The sequence below is a fragment of the Ambystoma mexicanum genome, chromosome 9 (assembly GCF_040938575.1).
Source record: "Ambystoma mexicanum isolate Mex_15411 chromosome 9, UKY_AmexF1_1, whole genome shotgun sequence".
Lineage (NCBI taxonomy): Eukaryota > Metazoa > Chordata > Amphibia > Caudata > Ambystomatidae > Ambystoma > Ambystoma mexicanum.
Window position 1 is genome coordinate 375,546,768 of NC_090931.1, and position 18,965 is coordinate 375,565,732.

General features: G+C 47.3%; 1 protein-coding gene across 1 annotated transcript in view; it reads left to right on the forward strand.

The window, feature by feature from the left end:
- Positions 1 to 18,965, forward strand: part of LOC138489643 (4-hydroxyphenylpyruvate dioxygenase-like) — a 348,749-nt gene that overhangs the window by 305,882 nt on the left and 23,902 nt on the right. Inside the window, exon 13 of the mRNA XM_069617322.1 lies at positions 15,303 to 15,419. Coding sequence (XP_069473423.1) covers positions 15,303 to 15,419 — 117 coding nt within the window. The remainder of the gene's footprint in view (positions 1 to 15,302; positions 15,420 to 18,965) is intronic.

Here is an 18,965-nt window from a genome sequence, read left to right on the forward strand (position 1 = left end):
GGGATACTGCAAGGTTTAGTGTGGGTTTGTCAGGACAAAGTCATGATTAGAAACGTTTTAGTAGGTTCAGCGAATAAACTCTCAAAGTAAGTTTGAAAACTATTAAGAAATGTGCCTTCATCGCCAGGGACATGAAAGGCAATTTTTCCAAATGCTAAAAGGGACAATATTAGATTATAATACAGAGATGGAGGACAAGGTACAAGTTACTTACCTGTAACTCTTGTTCTCCTGCATGGGTCTTACATGGATTCACATGTTATAAATGTTCCCTGTCATCAGGCTGGGAATCCTCTGTAATATAAAGCAGTATAGCTTTAAGATAAAGAAAAAAACGGATTGTCGCTTGCATAGTCTATTGCTGTCACTTTGGGTCATACTGCCCCAGCCAATGACATAAGTCCTCCATAGCTCCTCCCCTGGTGGCCATCTTCAGATTTGGTCACACATGTAAAGTGGCAATAGACACCTAGAAGAGCCAGAGAGGGGAAGAAGGGAGGGTTTGCATGTGAATCCATGTAAGACCCATGCTGGAGAACAAGAGTTACAGGTAATTAACTTGTACCTTCTCCAGCATGGGGTCTTACATGGATTCTCATGCTATGAATATGATTATACAGCAGTACAATTAGACAACCACGGGGAGAGGCAAGGCTCTACAGAAGCAATTCACTCACCCCTGGAACAGACTCACCTCATGCAAACAGGTTGTGAAGCGCTGCTTGCCTCTTCCCTGAAATCCCTCTCTACACAGTAGAACCTCATGAAGGTGTGAGTAGACCTCCACGTAGCAGCCCTGCAGATATCCAACAAGGGAACACCAGAGAGGAAAGCAGTAGTCGAAGCAATGGCTTTGGTGGAATGGGCTGTCAGCCGGCCTGGCAATGGTCTGTTGGCCAATTGATGGCAATGCATTAAACAGTCGGTGAGCCACCTGGAGATGGAAGCCTTCGATAGGGCCTTCCCATGCCCCAAAGGTCCAAAGTTGATGAAAGTTTGAGAAGTCTTTCAAATATCTTTAGTGCGTGCCACATGAATTTCAAGCCACGCAACACATCCAGTGAATGCGAGGACCTTTCAGCAGGTGTAAAAGGGTTTACAAAGAAAACTGATAAGACTAAAAGTTCATTTAAATGAAAGTCGGATGGGACCTTTGGCATAATGGACAGATGAGTTCATAGAACCACCTTGGGTTGATGGAAATACAAATATGGAGGCTTACAGGCTTGAGCCTGCATTTCCCCAACACGCCGGCCCGAGGTGATCGCCACTAGGAAGGCAGTGTTCAAAGAGGTCTGATGCATAGGTTGAAACCGAGCACCCATCAGTTTGGACAGGACTGGGGCAACTACCACACCAGGGCAGGAGCCTTCACCAGGGGGAATGTTCTGAAGAGGCCCTTGAGGAACTCCTTCTTGCCTCACAAGCCTGTGAGACCACAGGGAGAGCTTGCCAGGAGCCCCAGTATATCAGGATATTGCAGCTAAGTGCATCTTGACGGACGTATGGCCAAAGCCAGCCTTAGCCAACGAGAGCAGGTAAGGCTGAAGGTGCAGCGCTGTGGAGAGATGTTCTGTGTCCGGTATAGTTTGAGTCTGTTGATCACAAGTAGGAGCAGCGGAATTGGCTGGAATGTGTAAAGGAATAGGCCTTCCTGTGGGAGCTACAAGGCGTCCCCCAGACTCCTTTCCTGAGGATACCTGCTGGCAAACAGCTGGCACTAGTTTTGGCTGCTGTTGCGAACAAGTCGATCTGAGGATGGCCCCACTTGTGGAAGATCTGAGAGGCTTGAGTTTGCAGGAACTCCCACTCATTGCAGGACCACATCTCCCTGCATAGAGTGTGTGATGTTATTCTGAATGCCTGGCAGGTGGAACAGGACTAGAAACATCTGGTGAGCAATGGCCCAGCACAACAGGTTCTGTGCCTTCAGAGAGAGAACGGGCAAGCTTGTCCCGCCCTGCTTCTTGATATGATCATGTTGTCCGTGAAGACCCTGACCACCTTTTCCAAGAGCTGAGGCTTGAAAGACTTTAGAGCCCAGAAAACTGCCTGTAGTTCTAGTACATTGATATGCAACGCCTTCTCCTCTGGGAGACCCAGGCCTCTGGCATATAGTTGGCCTTCCAGTGTGGCGTCGGTCGTGACCGTCTCCTAATGCACAGGGGTCTTTAAGGGAGCTCCCTACGAGATGTGAGTGTGAATGAGCACCAGTGTAGGGCTTGGCGGAAAGCTTCATTGAGGGTCATCCTGTCATTCCATCAGCCGAGATCTGCTTCCACTTGGCCTGTAGAAACTCCTGAACCGGTCTCATTTGTAGTCTGCAATGAGGGACCAGATGGATGCACAAGGACATTATTCCCAACAGGGATTTGATGGATCGGACTGTAGCAACCCTGTTCGATGCAGCCATTGTACTTTCCCTAGGATGGTCCTTATCTTATTCTCCGATGGGTCCGCCAGGCACAATACTGTGTTGAGTCGCGCCCCCAAGTACAGTGTATCCATGCAGGATTTTGGATAGTTGATAGAGAAGCGCAGAGAGGTTAGAATGTGGACTCCAATGTATGTCGCAATGCCAGGGTGAGAACGGGACCGGACAGCCAATAGTACAGGTAGCCGTAGAAATACACTCACTTGCGCCGAAGGAACGCTGACACCAGGCCAAGCACTTGGTAAAAACCCTCAGTGCTGATTTGAGGCCGAAGAGCAGCACCTTGAATTGGTAGTGTCTTCCTTGGACAACGAGCTTCAGGAATTTCCGATGTTTTGGATGAATGGGGATGTAGAAATATGCATCTTCCAGATCTAGTGTCGATAGAAAATCTCCCTCTTCCAGTTGGTTGAGCATGTGCTGTAATGTGACCATCCTGAAGTTTTGGGATTCTGGGAACCTGTTGAGGCGTCGTAAGTCTAGGATGGGTCTCCACCCATCTGATTTGTTACAAAGAAGAAAGTATCTGGATCATATTCCGGAGCACCCGATGGTACAGAGGGACAGGTTCTATGGACCCTTTTCGCAGCATAGTCTGAACTTCCTTGAGGAGTTGGGCTCCATGCTGCTATTCGCTTGTCACAGGAGGAATGCAAGGGCATTTGCCCTAGAATTCTAGGGTGTGACCCTGATCGATGAAGTTGAGCACCCATTTGTCCATGAAGATGCTGTGCCACTTGTTGACAAGTTGCGATAGCTGGCTTCCCACCAGGCTGCTGAAGTGGAGACTCAGGACCTGGGTCTGGTCAGGCTTCCTTCGGCATCTGTGTCCAGGCAGCTTGGGATGACAACGCTTGGTACCCCCTCTGTAGATAAGGGAACAGCCTCTATGTACTTCCTGCATAGCAGAGCAAGAGGGCTGGTGGTAGGATGGGCTGAGAACCTTTGATGTTCAAGAAATCTTCCTCCTTGAGGAGCGAAGGGACTGCTTCCTCTGCTGAAGTGAGCCCACAGAGCGCGCCGTCTCTATGTCCGCTTTAATGGCTATGTGAGATTCGCCCACTGCCTTGTTGAATAGATTCTCTCCATCGAAAGGCATGTAGACACTTCTGGCTTGCACATCCTGCCTGAAGTTAGTGGCCTTAAGCCAACCTTGACGGCGTAGGGCAATACCATTTCCTATTTGAACCAGAGTCGACAATGTCTAGGGCGACAGTGATCCCATGGTCTAATGCTACTTCGCCCTCATGAAAAATGGCTATGGCCTCTTCTTTTTTGTCATCTGGCAGGAAATCGAGAATGAGACCCAACTTGTACCACAGCTCCCTGTCGTAGCGTGCAAGGATTGCTAGGGCAGTGGCGGCCTTGACCGTAGACGCTGCAGTGGTAGCAATGCGTTTACCAGTCGCATCCAGCTTCTTTCCCGCTTAGTCCGGTGGTACCAAGCAAGAGGATGATGGGTTCGAAGAACTCTTCCTCACAGCAGCTGAGAATACTGAGTCTGGTGTTGGATGGCATCTGAGGCCTTTAGGGGCTGTGTTCTGGACATTATACTTCTTTTCCAGCCTCTCCTTCTTAATAGAGGCAGAGTACAGATTCCTCATCACCACAAATCCGTCTTCCCAGATGGCATCTAGTAGAGGGATTGCACCCACGGTCTTTCTGGAGGATTCACAGCGTAGGAACAGGAATCCGTCCTTTTTCTATTCTGGACCAGGTTGAAGTGCTTAGCACCCCAACAGATGTTCCCCTGGAAAGATCTGACCTTGTTTGGAGGGGAGTCTCTTGATGGCTGGGATGTAGTCCTCAAACTCATCTGTTCCCCGAGTACCACATGTATTTGGGTTGGCTCCACCACAACAGAGGGCCGCAGAGCCACTGGAGCCCCAGATGCCACAGGTGGTAGGCGCTGCTGAATCTCTGTGACCAATGTGTGGAGAGTCATCAAAATATCCAAGGAGACATCACTCGGAGCTGGAGGTTTCAGAATTAGAGCATGAGGCCAGGGACTCGGAGGGGGACCGGCTGCACTAGCTGCGTGGTGAAGCCACCATGCCCCTCTTCTGGGTGTGGGAAAACGTCCTCTGTAAATTCGTCCTCCTCTTCTGAAAAATGTCAAGGCTGAAACCCAGGAGTAGGGGTTAATGCCCTGTGAGGATTCACATGGGATGTGGCCTGCAGCTGTGTGGGCTTTGGCAGAAGTGATGTTCCATCATCAGAGCCTGAGCGGTGGACGGCGAGGGAGTGGACAATCTCCGGTCTCCCGAAGACAGGGCCACCTTCGTCGTCCATGCGATGCAGACGCTATAGTCACAGTACTCATCGACGAGGAAGTTGAAGCATTCGATGACTTTACTTTTTTAGGTACCTTGCCCACCTAAGCATCCTCAAAGGATCTCGACCCCTTGCCAGAGAGACTACGCTCTTTGGGCCTGCCAACCCTGGGAGAGGCATGACTGCATACCGATGACGAGTCAGAGGCCTAATCCTACTTGAGCCATGTCACCAACCTTCGATGGCAATCCTTCCTTGTCTTTAAGGAGAAGGGCCTGCAAACGTGACATCCTTTAATAACGTTCTCCAGGTGCAGACAATAGATGCACTTTTGCTGGCGGTCCGCCATGTAGATATTCTTCTGACCGCATCTTGAGCAGGCCTTGAAGAGGCACTTCTCAGCCTCCAACATGGCACGTGCAGTAGGCCCAAAATGCAGCCTGCGTCCTTGCACGAACTGGAGATCCAACGTATGGCATGGATTTCTACCGGCAACGGTTCCCCGCTGCCGACAAGTCACAATGTTGATGGATGAAAAAATAAAAGATGAATTTTGAACAAAAATAGGCAAATAGCTCAAGAAAGTCGAGGAGCGAAATTGAGGACTCCCAACACAAAAATGTGTAGTAAAAATCTGAAGATGGCCACCAGGGGTGGAGTTAAGAAGGACCTAAGGAGGAGGTCATTGGCTGGGGCAATATGACTCAAACCGACAGCAATAGACTATGCAAGCGACAAGCACTTTTTTTTTAGCTTAAAGCTATACTGCTTTATATTACTGAGGATTCCCAGCCTGATGACAGGGTATATTCATAGCATGTGAATCCATGTAAGAGCCAATGCTGGAGAAGGAGTATGTTGCTTACCTTTAAATCCTGTTCTCCAGCATTGGTGTCTTTCATGGATTCACATGCTTTGAATATTCCCCGGCGACAGGCTGGGAATCCTTGGTAACTTTAGTATTATGGCTTTTCGACTCACTTTAGTACCCCACTATGTTCTTTTGGGTGTATTCTGTCCCAACCAATGGAACATCGAACCAGCCCCACCCAGGAGGACATCTTCAGATTCTAAACTCAGAGAAATGAGAGCTAGCATGGTGTAGACTTTCTCCCTATGGGGTGGTTGGTGGGCGCATGTGAATCCATGAAAGATACCAATGCTGGAGAACAGGAGTTACAGGTAAGCAACATACTGCTTCTCCGGCATTGGATCGTTCATGGATGCACATGCTTTGAATAGCGTACACAGCATTTTACATTCCTTCATTGGATGTGGTAAGGGAGAAAAGCATACGTTATTGAAACAGGCGTTGTAGGACAGGTCTTCTGACCCTTGCCGCTGCCTTTCCTTGTCCTTCCATACATTAGTGTTTCACAAAGATGTGCGGTACCACCCTGGTTGCTGCACGGCAAATGTCTGACAGGGGAACTCTTGCCCATAAGGCCGCTGATGAACCCACTGTTCTGGTAGAGTGAGCATGAATGGGCCTTAGTAAGGGTCTATCGGCTTGTGTATGTGCCGTTGTGATTGTAGCAGAAACCCATCTTGCAATTCCTTGCTTAGAAATAGGCCGACCCTTCTTAGGGGCTGCAAAAGCCACAAATAGTTGTGATGTGCATCGAAAATCCTTAGTCCTGTCTGTATAGAATTTCAGAACCCTTCGAAGATCTAGTGATTGCAGAGATTGTTCTGCTTGGGTAGTCGAACATCCGAAGAATACTGATAAGGTTACTTCCGCTTGTAGGTGGAATTCTGACAGTACTTTTGGGATGAAGGTACTATTTGGTTTTGGGACTACTTTGCTCTTCTCAAAACGCAGGTATGAAGGTTTAACGGATAATGCATGTATTTCAGATAGGCATTGAAAACATTTGATTGCAACCAGAAAAGCTGCCTATCAGGAAATAAATGTTATATCTATAGTAGCCATTGGTTAAAACGGCGGTCTCATTAGGGCGGATAAGACCATATTTAGGCTCCATTGCGGGGGCCCCTTCTTTAGTGGAAGTTAAGTGTGGAATAGGCCTCTCGTGAAATATTTCACTATGGCGAGCTCCGAAGAGAGGTACTCTTCCCTGCTTTTTTTGGTATCTAGAGACCGCAGCTATGTGTACCTTGATGGATGATTGCGACAAGCTGTCTTTGACTAATTTGAGAAAATATGGCAGGATCTCTTGAGGTGCTATATTGAGTGGGTCTAATTGCTGTTGAGAGCACCACTTGCAGAAACAGTCCCACTTGTAGGCATAGGACATGTTTGTGGATTGCTTTAGAATGTTTCTGCATTCTTCCGTGAGTGGGATTTGTCCAAATTCACTGATGTCAGGAGCCAGGCCTTTGAGTCGAGGTGCAGCACCTGTTGGTTGCACATTAAGAGCAAATGAGAATGGCCTAGAGAGATTGGATGCTCCAGAGATAAATGAATGAGGTCAGAGAATCAGGGTTGCCTCGCCCACGTTGGTGATATCAGAATGATTGTGCATTTGTGCGTTGTGATCATCTGCAGGACATTGCGTATCACAGGATCGGAGGGAACGCATAAGCGAAGATCCCTTGCCATGATATCGCAAATGTGTCTCCCAGAGACTGGTGGTGTGGATATCTGCTTGCGAATCAGGGACATTTTTTGTTCTCCCACGGGGCGAATAGATCAATGCTAGGTGTTCCCCATCTTGTGAAGATCTTTCTGAGTTTTCTGTCTGCCAGCTGGCAATCGTGCGACTAATTGCCAGCCCTGCTGAGTTTGTCTGCGGCCCTGTTCTTGCTTGTAGTTAGAAGCCGTTTTTGATTGCCCAGTGCCATAACTGTTGGGCTTCTGTGGAGAGTGTTCTTGATCTTGTACCCCCTATTTTTTCTTACATAATACATGGTGTTTGTGTTGTCTGTCAACACTCTGACTAACTTGTTTCTCAGTATTGGTTGGAACAGGCGAAGCGCACGTGGCGCCGCCTTTTGTTGTAGGACGTTGATATGGAGTTTGGTCTCTGCAATGCTCCAGTGGCCCTTTCCTGATAGGTGATTGGTGTGCGCACCCCATTCTATCAGTGATGCATCTGTGAAAGGTCGGCTCCGTGAATGGCATCCCCCTTGTGATGTGAGGAGGTGTCGACCAGCACCGTAATTTTTCTGTTATTAGTGGTGTTATTGGTAATTTGTCGTTCCAGGTTCCTGTCGTCTGAGACCATTGATCCGCCAGAAATTCTTGCAGCAGTCTCATCTGTAGTCTGCAATGTTAGATAAGTGGTGTGCAGGAGGACGTGGTTCTGAGAAGCTGCATGCATGTCCTTACCGATACTTTGATGCTTGGGTAGAATTTGGTTACCAGATGGGGTATTGCCCATGTCCTTTCTAGGGAAGGTCAAACCCGTCATTCGGCAGTGTTGAATTGGGCTCCTAGAAACAGTGAAGTGTTTGATGGCTCGAAGTAAGACTTGTCTGGGTTTATCGCAAAACCGAGGTGTGAGAGGGTGCTCAACACATGTTGGACTGTGTTTTTAGTTTCTGTATATGGAGGTGCTCGTATTAACCAATCATCGAGATAGTGGTATACATGGTACCCTCTCTTTCTCAGAAACGCGGCCACTAGAGCTAGGCATTTGGTGAATGTCCTGGGGGCTGAGCGCAATCTAAATGACAGGACCTTGAATTGATAATGGTTGGTTCCTACTACAAACCTTAGGAACTTCGTGTGTCCCTTCTAAATTGGAATATGAAAATATGGATCCTTGAAGTACAGTGATGCTAGGAAGTCGTTTTCCCTTACCGGCTTGATGACGTAGGTCAGGGCGACCATTTTGAATTTTTGCTTTTTGGCGCATTTGTTTTGACCTGTTAGGCCCAAAATGTGTCTGGCTTCCAGACTAGAAAGAAGCTGGAATAGGTGCCTTTACCCCTTTGGGACCTTTTCGATTGCACGATTCATCAGTAGTTTTCCTCTTCGTTTTTCAGGATGTTTAAGTGCGGTTGGTGTTGTAACCACAGTGGAGTCAGTCTTCCGTTGAACTCTATTATTTGTCCTCCCTGTATAATATCTATAAACCACCTGTCTGTGGTTATTTGTTTCCAATGTTGCAGATGGTGCTGCAAGTTGCCTCCCACCTGTTGTTGATGTTTGAACGTGGGGGCCGGAAGCGATGGGAGTTAGGCTTGCTTCTGTTGTCTACCTCTCAAGGTAGATGTCTGTCGTCTCCTTGGAGCAGTTTTGTATTCCTTTTGTTTGTAAGGGTAGGATCTTCTATTTCCTTGGTAGTATGTCTGAGATTAGGAAGACCCTTGTTGGTAGGACTTGCCACCGCTGCTTGCAGTTGCTCAGTGAAATGAGACTCCTCGAAAAGAGCAAAAAATTGTGCCACACTGTCAGAGTAGTTAACAACCTTGCAGTATCTATATCTGTCTTAATCGCTCTTAGTGCCTCTTCAATTTTGGGCTGAAAAGTTGGTCTCCATCAAAAGGCATGTCTACTACCTTCGATTGCACGTCTGGTCTGAAATTGGTGCATTTTAGCCATGCTTGTCTTCGTAAGTTTCTGCTATATCAACAGCAATGATGATAGCATGATTCGATGTGTCTTGCTCCTCTCGTAGAATGTGCAAGGCTTGTTTGCGTTTGTTCTCTGGCAAGTGTTCCAATAGCAGAGACATTCTGTTCCAGAGCTCGCAGTTATATCTGGAGATTATTGCCAGGGAATTTGTCGCCTTAACTGTAGAGGCACCTGTTGCCAAAATCTTCTTGGCAAAAGCATCTTGTTGCCTGCTGTCATTATATGGAGGTACCGTGCACTTCTGGCCTTGCGTGTTAGACTACCTACCGGCTTCCGCTGATACCACTGAGTCGGGGGTTGGTTGTAATATCAGGCAATTAGGGGACACATCTGGCACCCTGAACTTCTTTTCCAAGCAGCCTTTTAATGCTGGCTCTGAGAAAGGTCCTTTCATTAACAGCAGTCCTTCTTCCCATACGTGATCTCGAATGGGGGTGGACATCACTGTTCTTCTACGTTTCTGCATTAAATAAAAAAGGAAGAAATCATTCTTCTGTTCGGAGGGAATCAGATCAAATTTCTTGCATGCCTTTTGCACTGTAGTGTGGAAAGCGCCTATTTTTTCTGGCGTTGACTGGCGAGTCAGTTCATCAGGTTCCTTGGCCTAGACCAGTGGTCGTCAAACATTCTAGGCCTGGCCGGCCCCCCCTGAGCAAAATGTGGGCAGGCCGGGCCCCCCCATAAATAACAAACGGACAGTAGTCCAAATGGCTATAAACTATTGTGCACCATCACGGCGCCCTACTCCCAGTATAGTCCCTGGGACCCCCCACCTGTGTCATGACCCTTGCCCAGGCCCTCACTGGCAAGTCAGCCTTCCAGTTAGGGCCAGGTCAAAGCACTTAAAACCTCATCCAAGACTCTCTTGGAGTCAGTCCTGGCTCATAACCATCATGAAGACCAATATTAGAATGGGACTATTTACTTGGGACTATTTAACTTGGGGGGGTGGGGTGGGTTCAGCCAACATGGAGACACACACATAGCTCAGTTACAAGGAACTGAGCTATGCGGTCTAGTCTTTTGGGTGTGGCAGGTCTGGAACTACTTTACCTGGACTACTTTGTGTGTGGCAGGCCTGGGACTATTTTACCTGGACTACTTTACCTGAGACTATTTAAACCACACCCAAACAGCAGAACATGCTTTGCGTTATTCTGCTGTTGGCAGCGTAACGCTCACCGTCTCCAGTTCTTTGATGCCAGCTTACCTGAAACCAAGGACCTGCAGAGAGAGAAAGAACACTACGAAATTTACCTGGAACAGTATCCTGTCTTCAATCTATCTCTGACTTCAGTTCCACTCACCTGAAGGTACAAACTCCATCATCCGGCACCCCATGCATACCATAACCTGGAAAGAGGAGAAAGAAAGACAGCATTAGTAAGCGTTTACTCACGTTTCCTCCCGAATTAAGAAAGCCACACAATCCTTACCTGGCTAGTCATCTCCTGGTCAGTATCATTGCTGGAACATTACGGCGCTCGGTGAGGAACATCGCAACCTGCAAGGAGAGAAAAGACACAGGTTAGCAATATAAAAGGCGAAACAGCCCCGCCATTGCACATTACTCACCAGACAGCATCGCGCACACCGCGCCTTCGCCTACCGGCCCATGCTCATCTTCAAACTGCATGACAACATCAACATACCTTTCCATACCTAAAAGGAACCTACGGAGTCGCAGCAGGCCTGGATTCCCACAGGGGGGCTTGCACCAGTGAAGTAACTTGGGCGCTGCTCGCCCCCACATCTACGCGCTTCTGCCACGAGGAGCAGGACGGAGAATCCATCTTTTACAATATTAAGGTGAGGAGAAGGCCCAAGAGGGGAGGGAAGAGTTGAGGCCAAGGGACATGGGAAAACATAAAGACAATCTGGTATTGAATCCAGCTTCGCTATATTGCAGACCCATCTTTAACCAGAGGCATTACCAAGGGACCGGGGGAGGGTTCGATCATCCAACCAGGGCTGGGTGGCGTCCCCGTGGATACCAGGTGAGTGTAACACCTGCTCCCATCACAGTCTCTGGGCTCCTTTATCCCACTCCTACCCAGTTGCTGGTATCTCACCACCCCACCACAGACCCTGGGTCTCCCCATCGTGCTCCCACCACTGTCCCTGGGCTCCCACACCCTGCTCTCAGCACAGTCCCAGTGCCAGTGGCGGCTGGTAAATTTTTTAAGTGGAGGGGCATAAATATTTCCCGCAGATATGCTATAGCGACCAAGTGTAGCGAGGGATCCCAAACCAATCAAGGGGGGTTCAGGGGGATTTCCCCTTGGGAATTCTTTTTTTAAATAATGGGTTAAAATGTTCAATTTTAGAGCATACTTAAAAAAGAAAAATTGGGTAAAAAGCCAAATAGTTTACAATTGACGCTGAGGGGGCAGGCATGATATTTTTTTACTGGACAGCTATGATAGATGTCCAGTAAAAAGATACCATCCCTTTCCCCTGGGCCCCACAGTGCTTAACACATAACATGATTATGTGTGTATGCAAGGCGCTGGGGGGCCCAGGGGGAAAGCATGGTATTTTGTGACTGGACACCTATGATAGATGTCCAGTAAAAATAAAATACCATCCCTGTGCCATGGGCTCCACAGCACCTCCGAAGAAGAGATGATTTGGCAGTGGGTAGGGAGATTGTGCAACAAAGGCATTTTTAAAATGCCTTTGTTGTACAACCCTCCTCCCCCGACTCGCAAAATCAGATCCACGGACCAACACAAACACACACACATTCACACAGCAGTCATACAACAAGCACTTCATCCTTCACACAAGCACCCATCATCATACACTCACTCATAACACAAGCATACCATCATCCATACACATATTTAAATAAAAGATAAATGAAAAAAAACCCTGGTCCTGAAGTTTCCTCCCTAGGACTCCAGCTCCTGCATAATGAACAGGAATCGGGAAGCAAGAGCTTCCTGTTTCCTGCCCATGCGTGCAGGGGCCTGCGTGTGGGTGCAGAAACGCCCCGTTCCAGGCTGCTCTGTCCGTATGTGCAAGGAGACGTAGGAGCTCCCCTTGCACATACAGACATTCAGTTCCCTAGCCAGCATTTCCAATGAGCTATGCAAGGCTTGCGAAGCAAAACGCCCCACCCTTGAATGGCTCAGTGAGCATGTGCAGCTGTGGAACTGAACTGTCAAAGGGAAACAGTGTTGCCTTTTGACAGTTCAGTCGGCCCAGGAGCAGTCCCTCAGCTGTAAAAAGCAGCTGAGGGAGTGCTCAGTGTTCCTCTGGGCTGGCTCCTTGGCCCTCCATAATAAGTGAGGGGGCCACTGGGTTCATGCCACCTCACCCATTATGAATGAGCCGGCAGGCTCGGACTGGCCTACAGGGCGGTAGGGCAATGCCCAAACAAAAATTGCTAGTGTGGGCCAGTTTTTTGGGTCAAAATGGGCCAGTTTTTTAGCCAACGTGGGACAGTTTGATGAGTTACTACATTATGCAGCTAGTAGTTTTGAACATTGTTACTGAATAAATATTCTTTAAATATCACAATTTGCTTATATTTTGGTAGAAAACACGCCTTTGGGTACTATTCAAACAGTCTCTCACTAAAGGAATGAATTGCCATTTGCAACGTGGCCCACTCTTTCATTGGTGCCCGAGACAGTTTTATGTTCCAGTCAGACCTTGTGAGCCGGCCCTGCCCATTTCCTCAATGTTTTTTTTTTTTTTTAAATTTCAGGCTGGGAACTCATGCAGGCCTCCCCACCCCAGGGAATGCAGCCGTTCCCCCCCGGGGGGGTGCACTCCACCGTTTGAAGATCTCTGGTCTAGACCAATGTCTGTGTCCTCCCTGTCGTCTAGTTGTGGAGAGTGGCAGGCAGTAGTGTCTGTTTCTCTATTATCGCTGTCGTCGTCTGTGGTGGACGAGTGGAGTTCTCCCTCTTTGTGGTCATGATGTGGTGATAGTATTGGTCTTGGAGAAGAGCCTTGTGTTCTCACCTGGCTTTCTGATCTATTTCTCTGCCGATGTATCATTGGCGTGATTGGTGGTGATCTTGTACGCCTAGTCGGTGTATCTTTAGAGTGATTGCTTCTCTGTTCTTGTGGCCATTCTATGTCAGAATTTTGAGGAATCCCAGAGGAACCCGCTATATCGTCAGGCTTGTGTGGTTGTGCCTGCCCAGATATGATATATGATATGATATGGCATTTATAACGCACCTGTACATAAGTGTTTCTAGGAGCCAGTGGTAGTCTCTTATGTAACTGTTGGGCTAGAGACTGCAGTGTGGTCAATATTTGCAACGATAATAAAGATTGCCGGTTAAGCAGTGGTTTCGCCGTATGTGGCAGGTGTATTGGTGTTGGTATTGAAGAGACTGAGAACAATGATGGCTCCCTTATTATGGGTTGATCATCAGTTTCCTTGGGTGACCGCAAGTTTTTGAATCCTAGTTTTATAACTATTGTTTTTTCTTCTGTTATTACAGATCCTTCAGCAGCCTCTGATTCCTTTGCATCTGGCTTCAGTGGTTGTTTTCCACTGGATTTGTGTGTTTTGTGTTGTACTGACCGTGATTTCTCCAATTCTGCTTCTTCAGTGTCTTTCTCGCCGTGTTTTCCCATTTTTTATGTGTCCGTCGACAATGACCTTTTAGTGGTCTTCTTCGTCGCCTCGTCGAAGATTGTATTGCTATTGGAGAGTAACGGAGTAGGGACATTCCCTGGACTGTCAATGTTGTCCTCGTCATTGTTTCCATTGCCTTAGACTGATTAGTCGGTAGAGTCATTGTCGACACGGTTGCCGTCGACGGGCGTGCCGTCAATGCTGTCGTTGTCGAGAACCTGGTAGTAACTGGTCTGACTATCAACAGGGTGGTCGTCAATGTTAACGATGATGATGCTGTTGACCAGTGTTTCTTGACCACAGTCGAGGAGACAGTCGTGACCCCTGACGAAAAGATGATGTTGGGATTTCAGAAAATTACAGGTTTCTGGAAGTATTTGCAAGGATTTTAACTTTTTCTTAGGAGAAAATGTCTCAAGGACTCCTCAGCACGATGTGCGGTTGGAATCTGAAGATGGCCTCCTGGGTGGGGCTAGATACTCGACGTCCCATTGGTTGGGACAGAATGCACCCAAAGGGACATAGATGGGCTACTAAAGTGAGCCTAAAAGCTTTATTACAGTCTAGATTATTAAAGTTACCGAAGATTCCCAACCTGTCAGCGGGGAATATTCAAAGCATGTGAATCAATGAAAGATCCGATGCTGGAGAAACATGGTGTCCATGTCAGATCATACTTCACATTAAACTTTTTTTTAATTAAAACTGTTGATAGTAAAGTACAAATTCTGATTAAATTAACATGACAAAACCATCTCTGGCAGCATTATGCTTGGTATGTATAATAAAACACACGTGAGACTACCTTGGTAAAGCTAAAGCCAAGATTAAATCAACTGTAGGTACGATTACCAGTGATATGCATAATGAAGATAAAGCATTATTGATTAGTGTGACTGTGGAGACATAAAATGAGGTAACATGCTAACGCTGCATTTGCGAACATCACTGGAAGGAATAGAGTCAGGTAGCATAGCTCAGTGACAAGTGGGTAGTATAGCTGAGTGGCAACACGCTCGTCTTGGAAGCAAGACAAACGCAGAGCGACACAGATTTGAATCTCTGGTCCACACTTAGAAACCTCTTCGGTATGAAGCGGGTTATGAAAAAACAATTATAAAGGTTGAGTTACTGTGGCATGCTATAAATGAGATCAGACATGTCAGGTAGCAGTTGAACGTTTGTCACACTACAAGTGAGAACCCTATTGACAGTGTTAAAACTGATAGCATGACAGCAAGTTGTATGTCCGACTATTGGCTGCATTACCGGAACTCAGAGGACAAGGCATGCTACAGTGTAGACAGCACTAGACAATTAACAACAGCAGGGTAAGGGATGTCAGGGCATTTCACTTGGTCAGTCAGATGTTATGTTGCTAGATTAGAAGACCAGCAGCAAGATAAATCCTAAAATGTTTCATAATAAACTTTTTCTTTCATTGCAAGGAGCTGAAGATTCTGGTTGATTTTGATGACAATGGATACCTTCTTCAGATATTCACCAAACCCATGCAGGACAGACCCACCCTTTTCCTGGAGGTCATACAGCGATACAACCATTCTGTGAGTATCTAAGTTTTTAAGAACCCATAAACACGCATCTGCTTTTCCCAGTCGAAATGCTGGTGAGGCAGACAACAACAGTAGGACTCCCTCATAGCTCTTTCCTTGACACACTGTGCTATATCCTCTACACCTCCTTGTTTGGAAAGCTCATCTCATACTTCAGATTCTAGCATTGCATCTTTGCCGCAGGTTTTCTTCTTGTTTCTCTACCACACTCCATTAACAGCTGTTCAAAGAGTCTGTCACTAGATGGTGCAAGGCTAACTCATACTTAACTCCAGCTGGCTGACCTGGCCCTGGCCAGGCTGACCTCTTTCCTCTCTGATCGACCCTCCCAGGTTGAACTTGGGTCCTTCCTTTCCTCTATCTCACTCTCTACCTGTGGTGTTCCCCAGGGGTCCAACCTCTCTCCCTGGCTTTTCAACCAGTGCATGGCACCTCTTGCCCACCGCATTGCTGCTCTCTGCTCCAACTTTCAGTGCTATGCGGATGACACTCAGCTTGTTTTCAGGCTCCCCTCTGCCACCTCATCTCCTTGTCTCATCTCTGACTGGCTGTCTACTATTTAGGAGCGGTGTGCTGCCAATGATCTCTGCCTTAATGCCAGACCTGCACCCTCCTTTCCTGTCACTCTCTGGCCGGCCTCCCTTGGCCCCCTTCCTGCTCCCACCTGTGAGGCTAAGAACCTCGGGGTAATCTTCGACTCCACACTCTCCTTTTCTCCTCATATCTTTGACTTCTCCTAGAAGTTAAACTACCAACAGCACCTCCTCAGAGGTATTCTTCCTTTCCTCTCCTTCCCCAGAGGCTCACTGTCTCTAGAGCTCTGGTTCTCTCTAGGCTGGACTACTGCAACAGCCTCTTTCTAAATCTGCCTGCTTCCACTCTCCACCCTCTGCAACTCATCCAGAACAGGACTGCGAGACTTGTCGTTGGCCTCCAGCTCAGGGATCATATCTCTCCGGCACTGAAATCTCTTCACTGGCTCCCAGTGGCTGCAAGGATTAAGTTCATGACCCTCTGCATTGTCCACAAGGCCTTCTGGGGCCTGGGACCTCAATACCTCCAACTCTCTTTTCGTAAATACCTTCTTACTCAAGCTCTCCGCTTCTCCACCTCCAACTCCCTCAGGGTCAGACGCTTCTCCAAGCAACAAGTTGGGGGTAGATCTCTTTCTTCGGCTCAGGCCTTCCTCTGGAACAGCCTCCCTGCCTCTCTGAACCTTGAGGAGAACCATCTCCGGTTCCGTAAGCACCTCAAAACCTTCCTCTTTGCTTCCGTCTTCTCTCTTTCTCTCCCCTGCTGATTGCCTTTCTGTTACTGCACTGGTGATCTGACTACCCTCTGATTTCGTGCCCAGGTCCTTGCCTGCCCGGTTGCACACCCGCACTGCCTCCAGGCAACCCTTACACTTGGGTCTGTATCTGTAAACCAACAGTCCACCTACCTGCACTTATTGGACACCTGCTGTCTGCACGTACCCTTGCATCTGCCACCTGCTGGCCGCACTTCTTGTTATTGTGATCTCATGTACAGCACTGCCCCCCGCCCCCTCCCCTGGCACTTTTCCCCTCCTTTCTCCCCTGCATTTGCGCAATCTCAATGTCACCTGGCCTAGTAAACTAGTTGTCCCTGTCCTCCCTCTGTTACCCCTCCATTGCCTCGTTGCGCCTTCAAACACTTGTGTATAGGATCATCATAAATGCCATATCATATCAAAATAGGGTTTGGCTCTACTACTAACAATGCCATTCTGAAGCTGCTTAACATCTTGAAAATCTTCACTCTTCTCTTCAGCCTCACCTACTGTACCTGGATACCTTCCAAATACATGTACCTGTAACAGTGCTTCGATGCCTTTGGACTGTTTGTGCGTTTTATAAATTAAATAAATAAATAAAATACTGTGTTAGCTTCTTCCTGTGCCTTATGTTCTACTCCTTTCCCCTAAACAAAATGATCAACTTTGCAACTCACACTTTGTACAAACTCCCCTGCTCTTTTTGCACCTCTCTCTATGCAACACCAGTACTCTTCAAAGGGCTGAATATAGTAGTCTAGCACAGCCGATCTATGCCAATTATCAAGGGCTGATCATTCAATCTTAAAATAGGGTGTCCAGTTATTGTCTATGTCGCCCAAGAGCTGTGCCACCTGGTAATAACTGCTCTCTCTAGTGTGAAGCAGTTTGTTAACTAATATTCGCTGCTCTCTTTATGCTGTTATAGGCATGTAATAGTTGGAGGGTCTGTTAATCAAGCCCCATGGTAAATGGTTATAGTTGGCTTGTCTGTTTTGGAAGCCCTGCACTGCTGGTAATGGCTGTCATATTTCTATTGTCAAATAGCCGTGCCTGTTAGTAACAAGTAGCTGTCATTTCCCTGCGCCTCCATCCAGTGTCAATGGCAGGTGTGAAGTGACATACTTGTGCAAGCTGATTATTCATAGCTGACATTTGCTGAAGCATTGTGCAAGCTTCCGATGGCTGCCTTGTCTCTGTAAGCCTTGTGCCAGTTGACAGTTCCATCTGTGCCCGCTTTTAATGAATAACTCTTCTTCTGGAAGCATTGTGTTGGCAAGCAATTCTTGGCCTTTCTCTGCGGAAGGCCTATGCAAGTAGATTATGGCAGCAGGTAAGGTCTAGCAACTTTGGTGCATGGAGGCTGAATCAATGGACTAAAGTTCCTGTATTACTACAGGTTAACTCTAACCATCTTTGTTTATCAAAGCAAATTAATTACTGACCTCCTGCTCTTCTGGGTGCCCATGCCAGTAGGCAGTGGGCAACCACTCTCTAAATGGGTGGACTTTCTCTATTGCGGGAATTCTGTGTAAGCTTGTAATAGATGGTCTCAGCTGTGTAAGATGTGTGCCAACTGGTAATGGCTGACCATTCTGTTAAGAGTGTCACATGTCAGCTAGGATAGGAGACATTACTCAGTTCTGTGGTTGCTCTATCTTAACCCTAATCAAACAGGCTGTCCTTAAGCATTATTTGACTCATTTAAATGTGGTTGAGGAAACAAGGCACGATCTTAGAAGGAGAGCATGGTAGACAAGACTGCAGGATAACACATTACGTCGAATAAATAAATGTTTACACAGGAATGTGAAGATATATATTATATTAATTTGTGTTTTTTGAGTATGGGGGTGCAGTCTACAGGTAAGTAATTTGGGCGTAGAAGGTTTTGTGAACGGAGGATAGCACAGAGGAAACGCGCTGGTCTTGGAAGCAAGACCACGCAGGGCAACAGAGGTTTGAATCCTGGATTCGCATGTGGAAACCAAACTCAGGTATGGAATTTGGCGCATTATAAAAAACCAATAAATTAAAATAAATAAATGTTGCAGTCTTTACTCTCTCAGATAGGCCCCCCTGCAAGATCAACCAAGGCTTTAGGGATAGTTAGTTATCATAGGTTACAGCAGGGTACAGCAAGGCTTGTATTCCCTTAACCGTGAGTTAGTCTTCTATCGGTAAAAGTGGAGGAGTCAGGGGGCTTCTATCTGACTAGGCGGGAAACTTGTCCTGATACTACA